Raw genomic sequence first — 23,386 nt, forward strand, 5'->3', positions numbered from 1 at the left:
TCACCAGATCATAACATCATGAAGGAACAGAACACCCTAAGAATAATATATTTAGAGTGAAACATTTAGGGGCTGTTTGTCTAATTATGTAATACCTGAGAATCAAGAACTTAGGTGGCTAAAAAGGAAATTTTAAATTAAAATTTACAAACTGTGTGTGTCTTGGGCTACTTTTCCATCCTTCTTGACTATCGCTGTGTTCTTGTCAACCTCATGGCATCCATCTCCATCACTTTATTATCATCTAAGTATATTCAAACTGGTTATTCATAAATCTGTTCCCATACCTTCCTTTCCTTTCCTCCCTTATTTGTGGACAGATTCAGGTGCTCTGACCTACCAGCTTGATTTGGCAGGTTTGGGCTGCTCCCAAAGGGTTGGGGAATTGGTTTGACTTGCCCACTAAGCCCTACTTCATCCCTCTGAGATCTGGACATGACCAACAGATCTTAAAAAATAAATACTTCTTTAACAGAAGTACTTTTTCCATTGTGGGTTCCACTCTCACATCCCAGTTGTTAAAGGGTGCCCTGACATAACCCATCTTTTCTATTTCAATGGAAGAAACAAGAAGTGTTACAGTTTAGGTAATGGCATTGTTTTACTAGGTATTGTTGCTATTACAAGGCCCACGTGACACTTGTGAAATGAAAGACAAAATTTATCCAGCTTTCCAAAAGTGTCCTGCTCTCATGTAAGAAAGGAAGGGCAAACCTTGGTGCTGCACTTTGCCAGCAGGACAGTCCAGCCTGTGTAGCCCTCTTGCACTTAAAAATGACTGGGGCTGACATGTCTTTGCTCACCAAGAAATAACATTTGCATGTCACCATTTGATCCTGAGGATGTGTTCCCTGCACACAATTCCAGTATCCTTTCTCTCCCAGGGCTCAGGAACCCACCCATGGGACAGGCTGCTCTGCTGCAATGCAGAACTTGACTGCTGCAAAGTTAAAAAGAGGGGACTCACAGCTGCATAGGGAAGACTCTCACCTTGTACACAGTTCCAAAGGCTCCAGAGCCAAGGACTTTGACTCGCTTCAGCTCTGTTTCCTTGAGGATGCGGAGCTGTGCTTGGTTGGGCGCCGTGCCGCTCGGAGTCAAGGGTTCCACCAGCTGCGAAGGAAAGCCCAACAGTCTCAAACACTGCTAAACATGAAGACCCATCAGAAGTTTATACTGAGAGCAACCAACCCAAGTAAATACTGAAACAAGACAGTGGTGGGGATCTACTGACCACTGCCCAGCCAATTCTTGGAGGGATTTTTCATCTTCAAAAGCAAACAAGCAACACCACGAAACCAAGAGACCTGATAAAGCAAGTTCTCACTAAAACACGCAATAATTTCCACCAGAAACTGTGTGATGGAATTATGAGCTGGAAATTGAATTGGTGTCAGGGTAACACATCCAAGGACTTTTGATAATGGAGGCAGTATAAATATTTTCTACAGGACAGAAATACAGCATTTATTATCAGTGTACCACATCCTATTTTTGCCCATTTTAGTGTCTTTTAAGTTGACCATATTTCTTTTTAATGGCCTGGACTAAATGGCTCATCACATTCTTATGCTGTTTTGAGGAAGGGACAATTTTTCTGAACTTCTGTTTTACCACACAGGAGGACAGCTTTAGGGAGAAAACACCTTAGAGCAGACTACTAATTTATAACAGCCACTAATTTACTGCAATTAAACAATTTGCTCAAGATGTCCCAAGAAACTTTGTAAATGAGCCACAATGGCACATTCAGTTAAAAATGCTCTTAGATCTCATACTATCTCTGCCAGAAAAAAATGCTTCTTTAAAAATAAATTAAAAATACACGTAGAGGACAATACTCAATACAACACATGAAAAACATTCTGTTCCTTTACAGGATGAGAAAAATAATTCAGGGCTCCTCCTACTCTAATTGGTTTGAAACCACTGCAGCATTTCAAAGCTGCCTGTTTACAAGGCTAAATGCACCATGCTCTGCAGTTTGAGAACTACTTCTATGGCTCTTTGAGAACCATGAACTACTTAATTAGTTGACCAGACTAATTAGTTTTGTTCAGGTAAAAATACCAGTATCTGGAAATTAATGGGGTAAGAAAACATAATAAAACCAAACAACAAGTTGGTTTATCCAAGAAATAATCTACAAGCTGCACTTATTTTAGAGGGATTTCTCTTTCCTCCTTCCCACTTTAGACGTCCAGTATTTATACCATGAAAGAAAGGTTTACTGTAAAAGAAAATGAGGCACACTGGCAGCACACTTCTGTATTTTCAGTTTGTGATGGATGAGAAGAGGTTCTGTGCTGCAGTCCACCAACAGAGGAATGGCAGGGAGAGGTGGAGACATGTTGTGGGGGTCTAAAACAAGGCTTGTAGAGTTTTATGGAGAATGATCTACAGAAAGAATAAGTCCTGTTACAGCCTCCAGCTAGAAAGAGAGACTTCAACTAAAGCTAATTGCTTGTGTGTTTATTTCAGGATGCTCCTGATTTAATCTTCAGTTTCTCAGCCAAGACAGCAGCTTCCCCACATGTTCAGTAGGAGGCCCTGGTCCCTCATGACTATTGCCAGCCACAGCTTTTATCTGACCAAATGAAAAATGATATCTGGACTTCAAAGCCAATGCAATGAGAACCACCTGCTTTAAATAATTTATGCTTAAGTATGGGCTGATACAATGGCAAGATTTATTCATTTAAAGGCACGGCAAGATTTATTCATTTAAAGGCACTGAGTATTGTTAAGCTTTCTATACAGCTGAACAGTATTTAACAAGCAACACAAATTCTAGCCAAACATGAAGATACTTGTGCAAACAGACTGGGGATGCATAAATCATTTACTCCCAGGCTCTACAGAGGAGATGAGTGGGAGAAGAACTCTTGGAACAGAAGAGAAAACAGCACTGTTAATAATGCCTTATCAAAGAGTCACTAGCTAACAGCATTTCCAAGCTTTATTATCTTACAAAGGCACACCCTATTTTAAAAACACCATCATTTGCAAAGTGTCTCAAGTATAGGACTGAAGCGATGGCAGTAATCACTGCTGCAGTAGCTGATAGATATACATTTAATGTTATATTTAAATATACTTCCTAGACTGCCCTCTCCACTAATGACACTTCGAAGAGCAGGATGGAGTGGTCACAGCACTCTGCTACAGCTCTGTTATATGTTTTTGCCAGTAGAACTGGGAACTTCAATTGGTTAAGCTCTGTGAAGCTCGGCTTAATAAAATACATAATTATTATTACTGATCATTACTATAGGCTTTGACAAAATCTGGACTACAAAGGTACTGTAGGCACTGGAAACAACAGTAGGTTACTACCTCTGCATTTAAACATGAAGTTTGTTTCTTCAGAGCTTGCTGAAGGAACTTACTTCAGCCTTAGAAGTCAACCTAAATATGGCCAGAATGAAACCCTGTAATATTTAAGCATGAGAGCTGCTAAAGGTATTGATGACTTGGGATAGAAGTTCAGTGGAGAGCAGGATGGGAGTCCAGAAATCCAGTGGGACACGCCTTCCAGTGTTCATAGGGAATTTTTTCTGGTCTTCAGAAGCCATGAATCTGTACTTATGCAGAAAACCAGCATCTTGAAATAACTTCATTCTTTCCACTGGTTTAATCTGCACAAGTAAGCAAAAGGATTTCTACAGGCCTCTCTGGTAAGACCTGAACGTCTCCAATATAAAAGCAGAACAGCCCTGCATATCTCTCCAAACAGCATGTGAGAAGCAGCCTGGGCTCACCTCAGTCTCCAGGAACCTTCGCAGTGCTCTCTTCTTCTTGATGCTTTTGCGCCGAACGTACACAGCAAATGTCAGGCCCATGATGACGATGATGAAGAGGCCACCAATAACTCCCGCGGCAATCAGGGGGGTTCTAGCAATCAGAATCAGAGACTTTACTTTCACAGGTAGGGTGAGAGACCAAAGAACTTGGGTACATAAAACACAATCACATGGAAAGCTCATAACTGCCTTATGACCAGAACTCCAGCCCAAATGGGAAGTCAAGGCAAACACATTGACACATGGTAGTCTTTGCTTGTTTCTAATCATCATACCAACTCTACTTTTGTTTACAAAACCCCATGCACACGTGAGGAGTCGTGTGGACAAGGAAACACAACATGCACTTTGATGGCAAATGCAAATCTGCAATGGCAAAATGAGAACACAAATATCTGCAGTTTCCTGCAAGAGCTCTGCCTATGCTGATTTTGGCTCCATCCACATCAACTCATGGGCTCGTGCATTTAGGGGAAAAGAAGCCAACAAAAAATTCCCAAACTACCAACACAATATGCCTTCCCAAGTATGGAGGAAGTGAGAGGGAACTTCACAGGCGAGATTTGGAGATCACCTACACAGGCAATGGAGAAATCAGGCTCCCTCCAAAGAAAAACTCAAAGCAGTACCTTAAATTAGGTATTTTCACAGCATACCAACAACTTACCAACATGAACACACTCAGAGCATCTAACATCCTTCCAACAATGGCTGGACAGTTGCTGAAAAGATGGGTAAAAAGACAGCATGACAACTGCAGAGTATAGATGGTGCTGAAACCACTGCCTGGTAAACCCAGGAAACAGATTAACTGTTGTCAAGATCATGGAAATGTCACTGCTGTGCTCTAAAAGCCTCCCTCAGTTACAGCTGAATGATGATGAAAGGTACGTTATGGCCTATTAATAAAAATGTATCACACAGCTACTGAAAATTTCAAAGAGTCTCCCTACTAAATTGTTTTATCCAACCCTTTATTCTTCTTTTTACAACCTTTCATGAAGCAGTGCCATCTCACCTGGTTTGGCTCCTGAAGGTGTGTCTACATTACCTCTGAGAAAGCCTCACACTTCCACATCCAGTATTTAAAGCACCACTACCAGGGTAAACACATTAACACAAAGGCCTATTGCAGTTCACAGACTTTATGATGGAAACTCTAAGCTTGCAAATAAAGGAAGGGGAATGCTGTCTGGCTGAGAAATGGGTTATGGTGTTTGGGGAACATGAGTCCAGTACCACCTACTTCTCCTCCAGGGAGTCTGGCCTTAAAACACATTGCCTTTTCTAACCCCAGTGGTTACTCTGTGCTTTTGAGTGCAGAGCTTAAAGAGTCTGGCATATCCACCCCAAACAATGCTCCTCTTTGTTTACATGTCTTCCCACATTACAAGAAACTCTTTAATAGGCAATTATGAAAAACACTGGCCACCAAAAGCCTTCTATGGAGCTTGTACTGACTAATGCTCTTGAGCAGAGGAATTTTTAAAATTCATTTTTATGCTGGATAAACAGTCATATAATTTTTAACAAACACCACCAAACCACAGACTGACTAAACAGGCAGGAGAACTCCCAGCTTTAAAGTGCATATTAATAACTAGCATAACAGTTGTCAAAGTAAGTAATTGGAGTTTTATAGTACTGTGTACTCTAAAAGTAGTTCAAATAATATTTACATGATAGACCATAATAAAAAAATGGTTCTAAAGGGGACATAAGTAATGAAGAAAATAAAATGAAGTTTGCAGCCCTTCTATTGTTATAGAGTACAAGGGGGGTTCAAAATGGATCTTTATGATTCATCATGTGAACTCTCACTGACTTTAAAAGTGTCCTAATTTTTAGTAGGGAATTGAAAAAAGGAAATAATTTTCAATGGCTTCACCAAACAAGCATTTTACTTGTTAATGTGAAATATGCTATATTATACCTGAATTTTCAGACGGTACCACCTAAAGATACTATCAAGCAAGCTTAAAAAGGAAGCATGAAAGGGATAGTACAATGTGCAATAAAATAACATATTTAAATGCTAAACAAATCAGTGAAATACAGAAAAAGCTGTATTTTCCACTCAAATAGTGATCAGTTGCCTTGACTCCCAAATCCACTACCCTTGCATCAAATCCTGTCAGTACCAAACATCCCAGCCTTGGATGTGGTCACATACCCAGCAGCTTCTCCTCTCTCTGCTGCAGAACTAAGCCCCAAAGTCAACAACCCTGTGGTTTATTTGCTCCAGGACCAGATGCCAAGTCTCTGCAGCCACAGCTCCCTGTTATCACTTCACCACTGCTTTCAACCACACATGGATTATTTCCTAAGCCCAGTTTTCAGGGTGCCACCCCATCATTGGGGTTATTTTCACTTGTGTTTGTTGGGTTGACTTTGCTTTTTCTCTCTGTTCTGCTAATATCATCAGGTCTCCTGCCACAGTTCTCTGCTTATTTTCATGCTTGCAGAGCCTTACCTTTAATACCCTTATAAATTCCATTAAGCTGTTTACCTTTCTGCTGGGCCATTGCTGGGGCTGTTCAACACGGATCCCTGCAAGGCGGCACTGACCAAAGCAGCTGCAACAAAACCTTCTACCATTTTGGTTTTTTTAAATTCAATCCTTTTTTGCATATGCACCTAACAAACTGTTTGGCTTCACAGGCAGCTGGACACACAAATCTCATTTTCTCTAGTGGCATTAAGGACTTAATCCACTTATTTATGTTACATTACTTGTCCCACAGCCACCTCAATGACTGCAATTCCTGACGTTTGCCCCCCTCAGACTTCTGCTCACTTAAAACTAATTCCATGAGCAATTCCGACGAAAAGACAAAAAATGCACTATCAAAAGCCCCTGTCATGTTAAAGTAATTTTTAAAAGCATGGAGGACTAAAAAGGCTCCGAAAAGCTAAAGTCAAGCAAGGAGAGGTAGTTCCATGTCAGTCCTGCCCATCCAGCATAATTAATGGACAGGCAAAGTCAATCCTAGCTCACATTTCTTACAGCTCCACCACTAACCCAAACCCACCAACAGGAAACTCCTGATACAGCCACTGCTTTCCTTTACACACTGGAAATCTACCCCAGAGGATGGAAACAATCTCTGCAACGTGTTTCTGGGTATTCATGCTCATCAAAACAGGCTTAGCAGTCCAAGAAACATGGCCCTGAATCATAATTCAACCCCATATAATTAATTTGCTATCCCACATCCCTCCCTCAGCTGAGGACAGAATACCCAATTAATAAGTGGAAAAGGCATCAGCTGGGGTGGCTGTGGGAGGAAAAAAAAAAATCACTACATGAAAATCCTGCCTCTTAAACTAGAAACTGTGTATCTGTGGCTAAAAGTTGAAAGAAAGATTCCAGTATTCCCTTAGGAGACATGAATAATATATACGTATTTCTTTTTAAATGTGTACTGTGTTTTCATATTTAGAAACATGTAACACCCACTCCCACACACCAAACCTGACACTGAGCTCAAATTTAGCATTCCAAGACAGGCAAGGATGCTCAGCAGCAGGGCTTATACCATTCCATCCACTCCAAAACATCAGGACATCTGCAATTCCCACAGTTCCCTGAGACCAGGTATTAAAGCCTAATTACTGATTTAGATGAGTACATGGTTGATCTCACACTCTTGACTGAAGAGTGCAGCAGAAAGGAGAGAGGAAATTGAGTTGTGGCCCATGGAGTAAAGCTGACAAACACCACCTGTTTCTCCATCCTTGGCATTGACCCACCCGGTACGAGATGTAAAGAAACTGAGCTTTGAAGCCAAGCTGTTGGAAGGCTGCAAGTTCCTGTATCAACCTTCCCCTTCTTGGAGTTTTTAATCTATATATCCAAACAGGATTCATTACAACCTTGAGTGTTTGCTAAGCAGTTCCTTCTTGTAAATCCTTGTTATTGAGGTATTATTTTTTCCTGATGGATGCTTCCCACATTCTGCATTCCTCATCCCTTTCATTAGTGGGGGTTCAGCCAATTTTGAAGCTTCCCTTTCAGAGATCTGACAGATTCTGCTAATCCTGGAACGGTAATGTTAGTATTTAAAACATACAAGATAAACAATCAGGCTGGAAAGCAAATTTGTGGATGTTTCAACAGCCTCTCTCTGCTGTGCGAAGTTGGACAGCCACAACTTCCAGAGTGCCCGGTGTTCACGAAACGCTGCTCCCCCTGGAGTGGCAAGGATTCATCTGATGTTACCAAGACTGCTCTGCTTGATACTCTTTTTCAAGAACAAAGCACCCTTCCCCCCCTCTCCTCCTAATCCGAGGGTGTTTGAATACTGATAAATGGCCCTATTTATGTGCAGATTAGGAGTTTTTATCATGAGTAAACACAAATTTTAATTCACAGCTGATCTCACAGTTACACAATTACTACCAATTCCACATTTAATCCAGAGATGGGCAAACTGTCAACTACCCACAACTTTTCAATATGCAAAATGACCTCAGGGTTGCAGTCTGTGTCTGGGTCCACTCAGCAGTTAAACATCACAAAAGAGCAGACACAGCTTTCACTTTGGCCAAGGCTCATGTGAACAAACAGGTACCTGTTGACAAAACTGCTTCTTCCTTACCCACACCGGGTCCTTTATCAATGCCTGTAAAGGTATGTTCTACTCACACCTCTTTTTTAAGAATGTAGGAGTCCCCATTTCACTCAGCAAAGTAAATGAGGATAAAGAAATAAATACTAAGTACAGCTTTGAAAATTATTACAGCTTAACATTCTACACATTAATATGTATTGAATAAAAATCTATGGCGTTTTTATTACCACACACAGTACACAATGGATTTCTTTAAAACTGGTTTTAAGTCTGAATGGCATAATTTAGAACTACCACTCTGTTATGTTTTCACTATAAATTACGAAGAACTCTCAATTTTAGCTCCCTGTTAATACATCTGACTAGGAATAACTACTGAAATCTCTGGGATTACAGCATCAATATCAAGTCTTTTTATGGGCTTCTCCTCCTCTAAAACTGAAAAGTTCCAATAAAATCTCTTGCACCCCTATTGTTTTCTGCCTCAACTTAAAGAAGGAATGCTATTGTTAAGAGCTCACACAGTGACTCTGCTTTGAGGCTTGTGCTTTAAACAAACAGATTAGCATTCTTTTTAAAATATGCCAAGTCAGGCCCCATATAATGTAGATTGATTTATCTGTGACACAAAGCCAGTTAAACCCACTAGACTCAGGTGAAGCCAGTTCAGCAAGAGCAATCTCCTTTATAAACTTGTCATATTTCCCATTTTCTTTGGAAACAGTAATATTTTGCTTTAAATAAAGGAAACTAGAGCTGTAATGACCATGGATGCTGATGGACTGCTCTGAAACCAAAACTACCAGCATTAGCTCAAGGAGTTTCTCTCTGCATAAAGAATTCCTATTAGAAGCAATCAACTCAGCCTGCTTCTCTGCAACCAGTGGCAGTCAGCTGGCTCATCATGCCTGTGCACACGAAATTATTTATCAAGAAAACACACTTTTCTCCAGTAGAAACATGGCCTACTTTGGTGGCACTGTTTGCTGTTCATTCACTGTCAGATCCAGGAGCACCACAGAGCAGCACAACCCATGGCAGGGCCTGTTACATCGCTTGAGAAACACATGGCAGAGCCCACATCAAATCTGTAGGTACCAAAACATCCAGTGAGAGCTGGGTCACATAGAGAATACACACTGTAGCTCAAAACTGGAACATTTTGCTCTGCCATAGGTTTTTATAAACACAAAGAATAGAGAACATGAAGGAATGTTCATGAGTATTTTAAATAACTGTCAGGATAAAAACTGTTTGAATATTGTGCTCTTCCTTCTGTTATTTTTTTTTAAACACTTTCTGAATTTCACAGGTGGAAAGTGCCTGTAATTCACTCAAGTTCCAGTTAAGTGTTTGCTGGAATTAAGCTGTTCAACATAGGAAATAATCAAACCCACATATGACTGCACCTGTAGACTGCACAGGTGGATTGTCTACCTCTAAGGAGCTGCAAGAAGGTTTCTCTACTTTCTTCTCTATTCCTCCCTTACAGAGGAGTAAAAACTTCTGCAGTTAAGGGTTGATTTGATTTACAACCCTGGAAGAAATCTGGCATAATTGACAGAGATTTATAGACCTTAAGCACAGAGAATCACAAACCTGTGTTTCTATAGCTATAAGTAAAAATAAGTAAATGGGTGTTATGGTGGAGGGTTTTAAGTATAATAATGTGATTTTGTAAGTTAAGTTAAGAATTTAGATGTTGTAAAAGTGATCTCTGTGTGTGGACATGACTTAACAAATCACTGGGTAAGACACAGCCACACTGCAGTGGGAATACCACAGGTGATAGGTCATAAAGTCAAAACAAAGTTTCGTTTTAAGTGCCTGTTGGATTAGAAAGTTAAAAATTGCTATGTAACCCTTAGTCTTGCGACTATTCACCATTATTATGATTTCCTGCAAATCTCATGCCTCGAGACCAATGCCTTATTTGTTATTTTAAGCAATAAATCCTGAGTAATTGCATAGTCCCATCTCTCCTAATTGAATAATCCGACGGGAGATCCGAAGAATTGGGATCCAACACTACCTCATGTCCTTCATTTTTACTTTATTTCCCAAATCATCATCTTTCTTCAGAAAATGCATTGATCTCTCTTTTTATACCTGCCTGCTTTTTTTGAATGCCAGTCTTTCCTGAAAGTAATCATTCAGAAGATTTAAGGACCACAGAGCAGATATTTTGTTTAAGTGGTTAAGAACACTGGACTCCCCCCTGTTCCAGCTTTAAGTCATTTGGGACAGCAAGCATTTGCCTTCTCAAGCTCCAGGACTGTTTTACAGTCCTTCAAGGACTGTGTTTGGGGACCAAGTCTGACATTCTGAACCAGATTCCCTCCTCTGAAGTCTTTATGGCTTTATGTTTCTCCTTTATGAAAACAAATTCTGTACATTGAAGAGAGCCCCAACCTCTGCCCAAGCACCTCTCCAAGGGGAACAAGCCCCTGCACCTAAGGAAACAGTCAGACTAAGATTCAGCACTGGAAACTGCCAGAAGAGAAAAACCAAACATCAAAACTGAAAGAGGGGAAATTTAGATTATATATATGGAAGAAATTGTTCCCTGTGAGGGTGGTGAGGCCCTGGCATAGGCTGCCCAGAGAAGCTGTGGCTGCCCCATCTGTGAAAGTGTCCAAGACCAAGCTGGACAGGGCTTGGAGCAACTGGGATAGTGGAAGGTGTCCCTGCCCATGGCAGGGGGTGGAATGAGGTGATCTTTAAGGTCCCTTCCAACCCAAACCATAGTATGATAACAAAATGGCACATTTTAAACTCATAAGAACAGAACCATCACACTGTGTTCCCAATCTTCAAGTTTCTTGTCATATCCAATAATTTGTTCTGTAGTAAGAGCTTACATGGGTTTCAGCTGAGATTTTTTAACAAGTGGTGGCATTAAAGCATATTTTGGACCTATGTTTGAGATGAGAGTGCATGGAGGACTTGTAGCAGGATGTGTTTGGAAATATGCATCCATCTATCATTCATGTATTACATACATTCATGCACACCTACTGTTAAAAATCTTTCCTTCAAAACCTAAATCAAAATAGTCACACTTCACTCTGCACTGGCACAGATGTTTATATAACATTACACATATAGCATTTGAGACATTTATTACAACACTAGTAATGGCCACGATGCTGTTAACTTCAACACAGATTTTAGCTACTCATCACTTGAGTTCTAAATATGCAGAATTTATCTTTGTGGAGCATAGCAGTGAATAAATGCAGCCAGTGCTCATAAATATAGAGGAAAATCGAAGGCAGATAAAGAGCAGGGTATAAGGAATTTCTTTGAGTATGCCTGATGCTGCTTTTGGATTTATCACTATTATTTTACTGGAATAGCATACTGTCTAAACATCCTACACAAATTATATCAATTGTTAGAAAATCTCATTTTCTTATTGGGGAATAAGCTCCCATAAAACTGATACCCTGTTCCTGACACAGGTTTGTACAGGGTCACCCTTATACAATACTATGCCCAAAAGTTCTTCTATGTTAATAACTTATCAGTCATCTCCCAGTCATTTTATGTTACCAAATGAAGCAGAGAGAAACTCTGGAGTATCTTGCAACTCCTCTTAATTCTAGTCACCATCCCACTGCCAGAATTTCCCCAAAGGCCATTCTGAGAAGAAAAGCTCAGCACAGAAGCTCCAAACTCACCCACTGTCACTGCTCTCTTCTGTATCCACATCCAGCCAAAGGAATCTCTTCCACCCCAGTGGCTGTAAAGGAGCAAGGGAAACCAGCCTTTGTGAGCATCATCCTGCTCTCAGCTCTGCTGACGATGGGGTTGCGTTCGTGTACACAGCAACCTCCCACCATCTCCACCGTCACAGATGTGACTGGATTAGAAAAGCAGCTCGTGGCCATGGTGAGGGTACTGCTCAGAGCAACCCAGACTCTCCAACTGCTCTCTTACTAGGATTATTTTGTAGTACAGTACAGCCTACACCAAGGAAAATGACTATTTAGTAAAACAGCTCCTCCTTCTCCCAAATTTCTGTATGATAGAACATTCCAAGATCTACTGCCTTATCTAGACAGCTTCTAAATGTCAAAGAAACTCATCTTCTAACAGCTGCTGAAATCCCAGAACAGAACAGGCCAAGCATCTGAGGAAACAGTGATCCAATTTAAAAATCTCTTTTTCCCCTTTCAGTCACAACCCCCTTCCTTTCCCCATCCCAGCAAATCCCAAAACCTAAGTACCAGTACTCTGGCAGGTAGTGGACCCTGCTGACACTTTGTGCCTTTTAGGTCTCACAGTGTCTGAAGCTCATTAGGGGCTAAGAAAATAAAAAAACAAGGGGAGAGAAGGCTTCAATACCTTTTTTCCCTGCCTCTGTCATGAGGGAGAGAGGGATTGCTTCTCATTCCATTTTGAAGTGTTTAAGTCATCAGCAGCACAAAAAGGCTGAGGAAACCTTGAGAGAGTATATACAAACATACTGACACAGCTATAGGTTTTGGCTTGCTTTCTCAGTGATACCCTTCTTCTCATTGGAAGTTTCCTGGAAACTGCTCCCCTATTTTAAAAATCCATTGATTAGAAGTTGACTCAAATGTCCAGAAGTTTGGAATTTGCAGCCCTGATCCACCAGTTGATCCAGGAACTAAAAGTAGAGAGAATTCACCCAGAGCTGAAGTGAGACAGCAGTGAACTTAGCCTGCATCCAAGTTATTCACATGCAGAGGACATCACTGCCACAAGGGAGGGAACATCGTATCTATGGGAGATGGGACAGTTTTAAAGCAAGGATATTATCTCTTCAATCTGTTCTTTGTCTATTATCCCTACTGTGATTGAGACTACGCATATTAACAACTAGTTGTCCATTTTAATGCAGGAATACTTCTTACCTTTTCTTTTTTTCCCTTCATCAGTCCATTAGGGGCAGTGAAGGATGTGATTTACTCCTGAAATTTGCACTTTTTTTTTTAAGGAAGGCTATTCACTCAAGCAAAGCCCATGGTTACAGACACCACTGTCATGAACTGAAAATATCCCCATGGCTGATTCAAGCCTGCTGAGAAATTAGAGGAGATGGGTTTGGCCACTGTCGTGCTGCTGAACTGTCCTTCTGGAATTAGACCTCTTCCCTCCAGTGTACCATGTCAATGCAGTTTCTTTGCTTCTGACCAGCCTACAGGATATGCATACTCTGGCCCATGTTCCCAGCATTATTTTCGGATTAATTTGCAGATAAACATACTGTACACCAAAAGCAGGGATTGCAGTGTCTTGTCTCCTCTTCAGCATGACCTACACTGACATCAGGCCTACAGATTCTAACCTTGCAGGATTATTTGGAGCAAAAGAAATTATAACAAAAAACCCTACATCCTCTATCCTTTTGCTTCCTTCTACTTTTCCGCTGTCACCACTTCTTTTCACTCATGTTACGGTGCTTTACTGCTTCTGTGCCTTTGTCCTGGGTTGCAGTGTATTCTATTACCATCCTCAGGAGCTGTTGAAACCAGGTGGGGCAGTGTTTCCTTGCCTCCTCCCCCCAGACTATCTTTCTGTTAATTGCCCATCATTGTCCTGCCGCATGACTCAGAGATAACTCCCTCCGGACTATCTTCTGTTAATGAGCCTAATCAACACTTTGCCTCATGACTCATTACCCCCTTGTGAGATGCTCCACCCAGAGGGAGGAACCAAGCATCCCATCCTGGATATAATCTGAGATTCCGAACACCACAGACAACCTTTCCACTGGATTTCCAGAGGACAGGAGCTACACAGCCACCACTGGACCTGAGGAAGAGCAGACCTTTCTACAGGATCACTGCTTCAGGAGGACTGCAGCCACCATTCTACCAGACTGCTACCACCACCCTACCTAACAGGGACTCAGGTTATATCCTAACTCTGTCAGTTTAACCCAGTGTTATCTGCTTTTATATATTTTTTTCTCTTTTTATTTCCCTATTAAGTTGTTATTTTGACTTGGTGTCTCCCACTAATTTGTTTACAAACTAGTACAGCCTTCTAAGACATATCTTTACTACCTAATTTCAGTGACATATCTAAACATCATTGCATTTACAACAAGTAGAGAATTATGAGTTAAAATGGAATAGTGAGTACAATAAGAACATGTAACAAAAATCCAAGTGAGCATTTTAAGAGGTGTCCAGCACTGGTATACTGCTTTGAAATCCTGTGTTTCCAAAGGACACACTATGTCACAGGCAGAGTACTGGGAGTCCAAGACAAATTGTTTGAGGGAAAAGTTCACACTCTTCATTAAAAAGGCTGATTGCATTTCAGAGAGTTTTCCTTTAGGCATTACTAGAAAAACTTTGTATCATTGACAAATCAGGGATTACATCATGACTGGACCATGTTTAACCAAAGCTTGGCCCTTGTCCTTGTAGTTGTTCTCAGATTTCAGCATAAATGCCACAACTCTTTAGTATGAGAGACTACCAGCTCTGCTGAGAAATGTACCACAACAGGCAGATAGAGTTACCTCCTCACAACCCTCTGCCAAAGAAAAGCTCAATCAGAACTAGCCAGCACTTGTTCTTCACATTATCCCATAATCTTTCCTTGCCTGTTTTATCGTTTGCTCAATCTCAGATAACTACAGAAATTATTTTCGACATTATCTTCTATTGATGAAACAGCCAATATGTCTGCAAAAGATCTTGTTCACCAGCAAGTGAAGATGGCGTCATTAAAAATTTACATCAGATTGAAAAAAAGGCATGAAGCTTTTTGACAAAAGTATAGATAAGATCTGAATGAGTTTCTCAGCTCTCCTAGCAAAGGACAGTCTGAAAATTCAGAATTTCACCTGACCTAACTGCTAATGAGCAAGCATATGTGAACAGAACAGAAATCTTGTGTAAAGTCATGTGGAACTCTCACTCTGTGCCTCATCCACAGCTGACAGGAGCCAAAGCCCTGGCTTTGCTTGTCTGTGTCCAACTCAGTACTCAGAATCAAAGTTCAAAGGACATTCTAGTTTAGACCATGAGCCAAGAGCTGATCACAGCTGGAAATGATTGCCACAGACACTGAAGTGTCCTGTCACATGGCAGGAGGAGCCACACCACCCTCTGCCTCCAGGCTCAGCACAAACTGGTCTTGCTTGCAAAAAAAATTCCCAGTCTTGATTTTACAAGTCTAATGCTGGAGAAGAGAACATTACCAAAGAAAATCATTCCAGGGATTAATAACCTTCATTAGAAATGCACTGGCATTTTGCTGCTTTGAATGTCCCTCAGATTTCACCCATTTCATACCTCAAAGACACCCAACTCTCATTTTCAGTCTGCTAGACTTAGTGCCATCCTTAACCAAACTTTGTCTCCTTACCTGTGTACTTCTAGAGGAGAATCTGGCTCTACACCTTCACTTTCAGCCAAAATAAGCTTTAGCTGTTTGAGTTCCTAAACTTCACTCCAAGATACAAGGTATTATTCCCAATGGCTCTTCTCTAAAGCCTCTCTAACACACCTTCCTGGGAAAACAGTCAGCCTTTCCAGAGGCACAGGGTCTACATTCTTGTTCAATTCTATCCACTACCACTGTAACGGGGAAGAAAAGAGGCAAAATACCTCTACTTTACAGAAAGGAGATGCAGAGGAAGCTGAACTAACAAAGAGGGCATGGCATGGGAAATGAGTTTTGTATTAGTCCCCCTTTCCCACTAGAAATTGAATTTAGTTATTTGAAACTACTACCCAAAGGTACAGATAATTTATATGACATTTTCCCACCCCGTTACTTTACAGCATGGAAAAAAAATATAGTAAGATTAAGTAATTTGGTCTGATGGCTTGATTTCCTAATGCTCTCTTCCTGCATGGTTGCTGGTATTTGTGGTAATGCTTCCACCTTTGGTAAATGCTGAGGTACAACTTCCCACACATAGCACCAGAGTCAGGAGTTTGTTAATTCCTTGAAACTTACTGCTTTGTTTAATTCGTTTAACTCATTTACCATTGTGTTTGCTACATACTAGTGAAGTATCAAATTGAACAGTGGTATTTCCATTCCTGCAAAAACAAATGAAAAGGACTGACAGACAACTATACTATCATCATTAACAAGTAATCTGCTAGTTTTGACCCAATGCTGGAAAAGCTGTCGCAACTTAACTGAAGTAGAGCATACATTTTGGTGTGAAAAACAAACAAAAAAGGTAATGTCAATTACAGATTTAAAATGCAAATTATCGTCTGAATCACATGTTCAACACTCCATCATTCCAGAAAAGTGGTGTTAAACACGCAATAAAAAGCAAAGGGGGGGGGGGGATGTGCTGCTCTAAACAACCCCAGCCAAGAGCTTCCCATTTCACGCAGGAATTGCAGCTCCTTCACACCTGAATAAGGTCACAAGGAGTAAGCCAGACTGCAGAGAATTAAGTCTGGGCTGGACTCTCAACTCAAATACATTTGACAGGTAAATTTTTCTAAGAAAGAGTGACAAAGCCTACATTGCACAGGTAGATTGGAAGTAAGACCACAAGCTTTAGTTCTGATTTATTATATATTAAATATTAATGAATTATTAAGAAACCATTCACTGAGGTTTAAACAACCCTATATCTTCCATATTTCTAAAGCTCTACAAATGTATATTTAATAATAGATAATTAATTTATAACAACATTAAATCTAAATTAAATCCTTATTTCCAGCCATGAGAGAAACCCATTGGAGAGTGGTGAGATATACACTGTTGCTTTATAATAAGGTCACTTCTCCACAGCACAATTTTATTTCTGCATTGTATATTATTTGTGTAGCCAAATCAATACAGACACACAATGCAAGGGTGATGAGAAACAAAAGCAGTGACCTCTGCAATGGCTGTGTGTGTTGTTTTCCATTCCAACAAACCATTTATTAATTTGCACTTCCTATTGCTTCTTTTCTTCTGGCAGTGACCTATCACATTTGGCCTTATTACTCATAATTTTTCCCTGCTCATAGTTTCAGTAAAGACAATTTAGTCAGTTTTCCAAACAAAGAATTTTCCTATCAAAAATGAGCACAGCTGCTGAGAAACTTGGTCAATGAGTATCAACAGATCCTGTAAGAGTTTTTTGCTCACATTCCGCTCCTCATATAAAAAACTTCTAGAAACAGCAGATTTCTGACCTTACTCTGTCCTACGTTCTCTCAACAGGATACTTACACTACTGGAGCCACAGAACAGATTTTAAACAGCATTGTGTGAGAATTGCTTCCAGTTCTTTCACTCTCCCAACCTTAACAGTTTATTTCTCTCTATAGTAGCATACCCTACTAAGTTCTTCCATACTATGAGTCCATACCAGCCAACCCTGCTGAGTAAAGCAGATGAAGCACAAACCCTCACTGATCACAGACAAATCTTTCTGAACATGGTACAGAAAAGAAGCTTTAATAAAATGAGAGATTTATTAACTGTAGTCTGACCGAAAACTGAAAGAGGGGAAATTTAGGTCAGATATGAGGAAGAAATTCTTCACTGTGAGGGGGTGAGGCCCTGGCACAGGTTTCCCAGAGAAGCTGTGGCTTCCCTTGGATCCCTGGAAGTGCCCAAGGCCAGGTTGGATGGGGCTTGGAGTAACCTGGGGCAGGGGGGTTGGAACTGGATGAGCTTTAAGGTCCTTTCCAACCCCAACCATTCTAGGATTCTATCTGTACAACAGGAAAGAAGGAATACCCACGTACACCCTTTCCACAAGAAGACTAGTCTTAAAATGTGGAAGTGGTAAAAAGTGGAGGAGCTCACAAGATCATTGCAGTGACTTTCATTCACGTCACAGGGATATTCCAAATGTACTCCTCCTAAAGCTCCAGGCAGGGAAATACCATGGGGCAAGAATGAAAGTGACTTCAGCAGAGGTCTGGCTTCAGAACCACTTCAGTAGAGGGAAGTTCTCACACAGAACTGGGAGTTCTCTATCAATCTCTTTCATGAACCTGAAAGGAGGTTGTGGCCAGGTGGGGTTGGTCTCTTCTCCCAGGACACGAGCAACAGGACAAGAAGACACAGGGGAGGTTTAGGTTGGGCATTAGGAAGTTCTTTACAGAAAGGGTGAATAGGCTGCCCAGGGAGGTGGAGGAGTCACCACCCCCAGAAGTGTGCAAGAAAAGACTCAATGTGGTACTCGGTGCCTCGGTCTCGTTGTAAAGGTGGTGTTCCAGCCTAGCTGATTCTGTGATCGTGTGAATTTGTCCTAAACAGATTATATGTAAGCTCTATGCAACACACAGAGGCAGGATCTGAAACTGTCTGTTTTTCTAATCTGGATTCTTAAAAAATAAACCTGTTTCTTCAACTGCTCTGTTCTGATACAGCTTCAGAAAGCTCCATATTAAGAGTCTCTGGAGAGTAGCTTCTTTTACCAACCAAGTAATGTAGCTTAGCTGGTACTCACAGATCTTATTTTCCCTCTTATTTTATACAGAGATCCTCTGCCCCTCCAGAACAACTATAATTATTCCATAAAAATAGAGAGCATATGGAGCGCTTTCCTCCAAGCAACGGAGCCGAGCGCCATAAAAGCCATGAACATAAGCAGTTTATTAGAGGTGGTTTCCCTTCCCCACCAACTACTGAGAGCTGCTGTGAAATTCTATTGAAGTCATACTGTGATGGGGTACAAAACAGCTCTGAAAGGATTTGCCTGCATTACACAGGGTTTACTGTTAATTAGCTCTTGTATGCATACACAGTACATAAAACCAGTTTTTTTTTTCTGTGGAGGAAGTGATGATTTGTTGAGAGGATGTAGTTTTTGGATACAAAGCTAGCAATAGGATTGTAATTTGAGTTAACAGCTACACAACATTCTATTGAAGCACTTGACAATAGTGGGCCTGGCTAATTAGTTTCTGTTAGTTAAAAGGGAAATGTAAATGAAATTTTCTTGGGGCATAAACAGAGACAACAGCTTACTCAGACCAGGAACATCAGTGCTGGTGCTGGTACTTTCCTATCTTATCCACCACATGCTCCTGATCACGTCTTTAGATATACAATCTCACATGCACCAGAAAACAGAAACTTCACTCCTCTTTTGATGATCTCTTCTCTCCTAATATTAAGGTGAATGAAGCCTAGGAAGGATAAACCAATTAAAATTCATACTTTAGGTAAAAACTTTGTCCACAATCTCACTCCAATAACTGCACTAACCAAACTTCTGGTGAACTTGAAAGTAACCAGCCTTTCCTGACTATCTGGAGTATTTTCTTAATGAACAGCAGAGCATTATTTTTACAGTTTTTGAACCTTCCTTTTAGACAACAGTTATCCCAATCTTGGGAGCAGACATACTAATCTTTTTGCTGATTGTTCTAGAATATGCTGGAATGTGCCATTGTGTGCTATCGTGTGCTACCCGAACCACAAAAAAACATTGACTGCAACTGCCAGAAGGTAGCAAAAGGAGGAGTTGTAATAAGAGGCAGGAAAGGAGGATGGATAACTCCTTTGGGCATCCTGGGAAATTCCAGCCACCTTCTGCTTTCCATCTTTGCTTTCGTGATTTCTAGGAAAGGCTGGTATGGAAGGTGGAACCAAAACCAAAGCTCCACAGGAATAATCCGTACAGGAAGCTGCATGAGGAGCTGTTCTTTTGGACAGAACTCTATCGAAGGTTAAAAAAACCAAAACCAAACTATGCAGAAAGGAATGCATTGCCAAAAGTAAGGTTGTTTTCCCACAGACTTGAAGGGACTAAGGATAAGCAGAAAAACTGAAGTTTCACCAGTCATTTGGAAAACAAGCCATGTGAGCACATCTGATTCATCTTTATTAAACACGACAGAAAGAATTCCTTTGCTATTCTACCAGGCTCTTACAAAAGCCCTCAAGTCAATGGATCATGGCATAAACAATTTGCAAACTAAAAAACTGGAAAGAAAAGCAACACTGCTATGAAAATGGAAATAGGAGAAGATGAGGAATATCTTGCTGTTTGGGTTAAAGCCCTGCTCTCACTTTCAGCTGCCTGAACAGCAGAAAACCCTGTCCCCTTCAACTCACTGGTAATTCACATCAATGGAAAAAAACTCAAGTCAATTGATAAGGGTCAGACCGATTATTAATTAAGATTTACAAATCTCAGGAGGGTGCACAACAGAGGGTCATGCAGAAGTTTCTATCTAATGTCAAACACATCCATTTCGGATTTACAACCCTACTGTAACAAAAAGTGTCACTTTGCCAGTGCAGTTTTGCCCATTTTTAGCCCAAACAGAATAAACCATTTTCACAATAAAAAAATAAAAAAAAGCAGCACAATTTCACAAATCTAATATAAAGGTATGAAATTTCCTTTGCCTTGAAAGTGAAAGAATACATTTAAACACAGTGCAGCCATTTTTCCTAAAATAAATTCAGCAAGGTTGAAACAAACAAAAAAATATTCAACCGATCCAAAGGAAACAGGAAACATTTGAGGGTCTTCCCCCTCAGACCAAATGGAGCAGGAGTAAAACAGCTGAACAGAGCAAAACAATTGCTTTCATTTCTGTAGTTTGGTAAGGCCCTTAAACTTAAGGAAATAATAATAATACATTTTCTGTATTTGTGCTTTGATGAAATTAGGACCTTTAAAACCTGGGCAGCTCAGTTTGGATGAGCCCATCTGAAAATGAGGCCCCACAGACGTATCTCAAACTGGATATCCCAGATCAGAAAGATTAAAACAAAACATTGAAATATTGAAAAACTCATCTTGTGTTGCTTATTCATTGGTTAATGAATTAAGTCAGAACTTACACTGATTTAATAAACAAATGTACCATTGGACAGCATTTATAGTGCACTGTTTTTGAAGTCCAAATATGTTCTCCCTCATAAGCTAGAAATAGGAATATTCACATTACATACACAATTAGGAAGGAAAGGCAACCTTAAAACCTTTTGAAAAAGACAAGAAAAAACCTCAGATTGAAATCCTGAATCAGGTGGGTTTGATTGAAATTATGCATTTTTCATCTAGTCTTAGCTCAGGAGAGTAATCCCAAAGCCTAGAAGTCATATTAACCAGTTTGAATTCAAAAATTAACAAACTCAATGGCAATGCAGGGCTTTCATGAAAAAGAATGCAGAGTAAAGCCTCCATTAATTTGTTTCAATTGTCATTATTGAAAAATAAAACTGCTGCAAGGTTACAATTTTTCTTTTAAACAGAAAATGAAAAAAATCAAATAACAGTGTTATGTGAATTAAGGAAGAAATTTGGTTTTGCTAAAACATTTACTTTTTCAAGACAAGGTGTATGGAAGAAAGAGGTTCATTTGATTTTAAATTCTGTCTTAAACAAACAAATCAATAAAGAGAAAACAAGTGGATTCCAATTTTACCAGAATTTTCACCATCTAACAAAATTTAATCTGGAAACATGTATGTCTATGGGCAATTTCAGAATTTAATCCTTATTGATTTAAGGTAAAAATAAAAACAATTTAAAAAGGCATTTTCTAGTCAGCCTAAATGAGCAGAATATTCAACTGGCTTTCAAACAGAAAAGCAAATTTGCATGTAGAGAGGCAGATCTCACTTAAGGACAAGTTGTATTCTCCCCAAAATGAGTGCTTGTGGACAAACTGGATAGTATGACATTCCTGAGGCAGGCAGGGCAAGCCCCTGGGCAAGAAGGATGGGGTGGGGATGTTACCTAGCGTGCTGTGGCAAAGTGGACTGCCGTGTCCATGGATAGTAAATGCAGTCATGACTAGCGGGGCCTCTACACCTGCAGGCAATTACAGAACAAACCACGTCATTGCCACTCCCCAGGACATGCACACGCATGCGCCCTTGTCCACACGTGCGGGATGGAGACACACAGGCAGCCAGCACGCAGCCAGTACCTATCCATCAGCCCAATGCAGTCCTCCAGGTGTGGCCCTATGCACCTGCAGCAAATCCAAAGTGGAAACAGGGAGAGAAAGAGAGACATCTGTTATTTACACACCCAAGAAGCAGGAATCCCCTTTCTGTTCTTAATTCTAGCTCTTCTCTCTCTAAGAGAGACCTAAGTCACCAAAAAAATTATAGCTTGTGACAAAACGAACAATAATAGCAACAGCACTCCAAGGCAGGCCATATCTTGGCTCAAACAGCACTTAAGGCAGGTTTCACCTGCGTACGTGGGAGTCCTGACAACAGAGTTGCTTTTCCTGCATGTTTTTATGAGTCATCAAACCAGTCATTATTGTACAAAAGCTGTTCACTTACAAGTTGAGACCTCAAGGAGCACAATCCAGAACTTGCTTTTCTTTCTGTAATTGATGCAATTGTTCATCCTGTGCTAAGCAGCAAGGGCGACTGCAGAAATATTTTGGAAGCTGACTATACTTGTTTAACAGGGAAGCTCAAGGACCAACTTCCAGCAACAAAAACCACAGCCAAACGGGGTCTGATGATTCAGACATTTTCTTCTGCTTTCTTTAGATGCTGCCAAAAGTCTTCCACCTGCACAAACAGCTGATGCTCACCAAAGGCTTTGGAAATGCAAGGAATCACTAAATGCAGCACCACTAAAACACAACCATGGAAAATGGTTTGCAGAACATGGGCATGTGTGGATTTCCCTTGCCCCCATGAAGAGCAGGACTGGTTTCCTGGTCTTCTACATTGAAACAGCAGGTCGATTACATGTTTACATAGAAGTCAGGATTCTCAGAGACCTAAAGTTGAGCTTTTAGGGGTTTTAACAACCTGGCCCCCTTCAGTGCTGCATGCCCAGGTAGGCACTCTAGCCATGGGGAGTACCTAGCCCTTGGCATTTAAGGAAACCAAACCATTTATTTCTCTTTAGCAAGATCTCAGAGCCATTTTATTAACAGGCCCTTTGGCTGTACATCTACTATGGGCAGGAGAGGTGATCTGACACAATCAGTAGACTGCAACTTACTTCTGTTGAGGCATTTCAAATTTAAGGTGTGATCCCCAACTCTTTTAAAGTTTGCTGCTTTTCAGATTGGCTTTGATGGAAGGATATGCATGTCAAAAAATCTG

At 40.5% G+C, this 23,386-nt stretch overlaps 1 protein-coding gene across 5 annotated transcripts in view; it reads right to left on the reverse strand.

The window, feature by feature from the left end:
• The window catches only part of ERBB4 (erb-b2 receptor tyrosine kinase 4), a 576,015-nt gene that overhangs the window by 115,725 nt on the left and 436,904 nt on the right, over nt 1-23,386 (reverse strand). For 2 of the 5 annotated variants that reach the window (XM_039554926.1, XM_039554924.1), the window contains exons 16-18: nt 22,044-22,118; nt 3,762-3,894; nt 991-1,113 (exon numbers count right to left, since the gene is read on the reverse strand). In XM_039554926.1, coding sequence (XP_039410860.1) covers nt 991-1,113; nt 3,762-3,894; nt 22,044-22,118 — 331 coding nt within the window. Of the gene's footprint in view, nt 1-990; nt 1,114-3,761; nt 3,895-22,043; nt 22,119-22,236; nt 22,282-23,386 lie in introns of all 5 variants that reach the window. The other 3 variants (XM_039554928.1, XM_039554925.1, XM_039554927.1) reach the window with 2 other exon arrangements.

The sequence above is a fragment of the Corvus cornix genome, chromosome 7 (assembly GCF_000738735.6).
Source record: "Corvus cornix cornix isolate S_Up_H32 chromosome 7, ASM73873v5, whole genome shotgun sequence".
Lineage (NCBI taxonomy): Eukaryota > Metazoa > Chordata > Aves > Passeriformes > Corvidae > Corvus > Corvus cornix.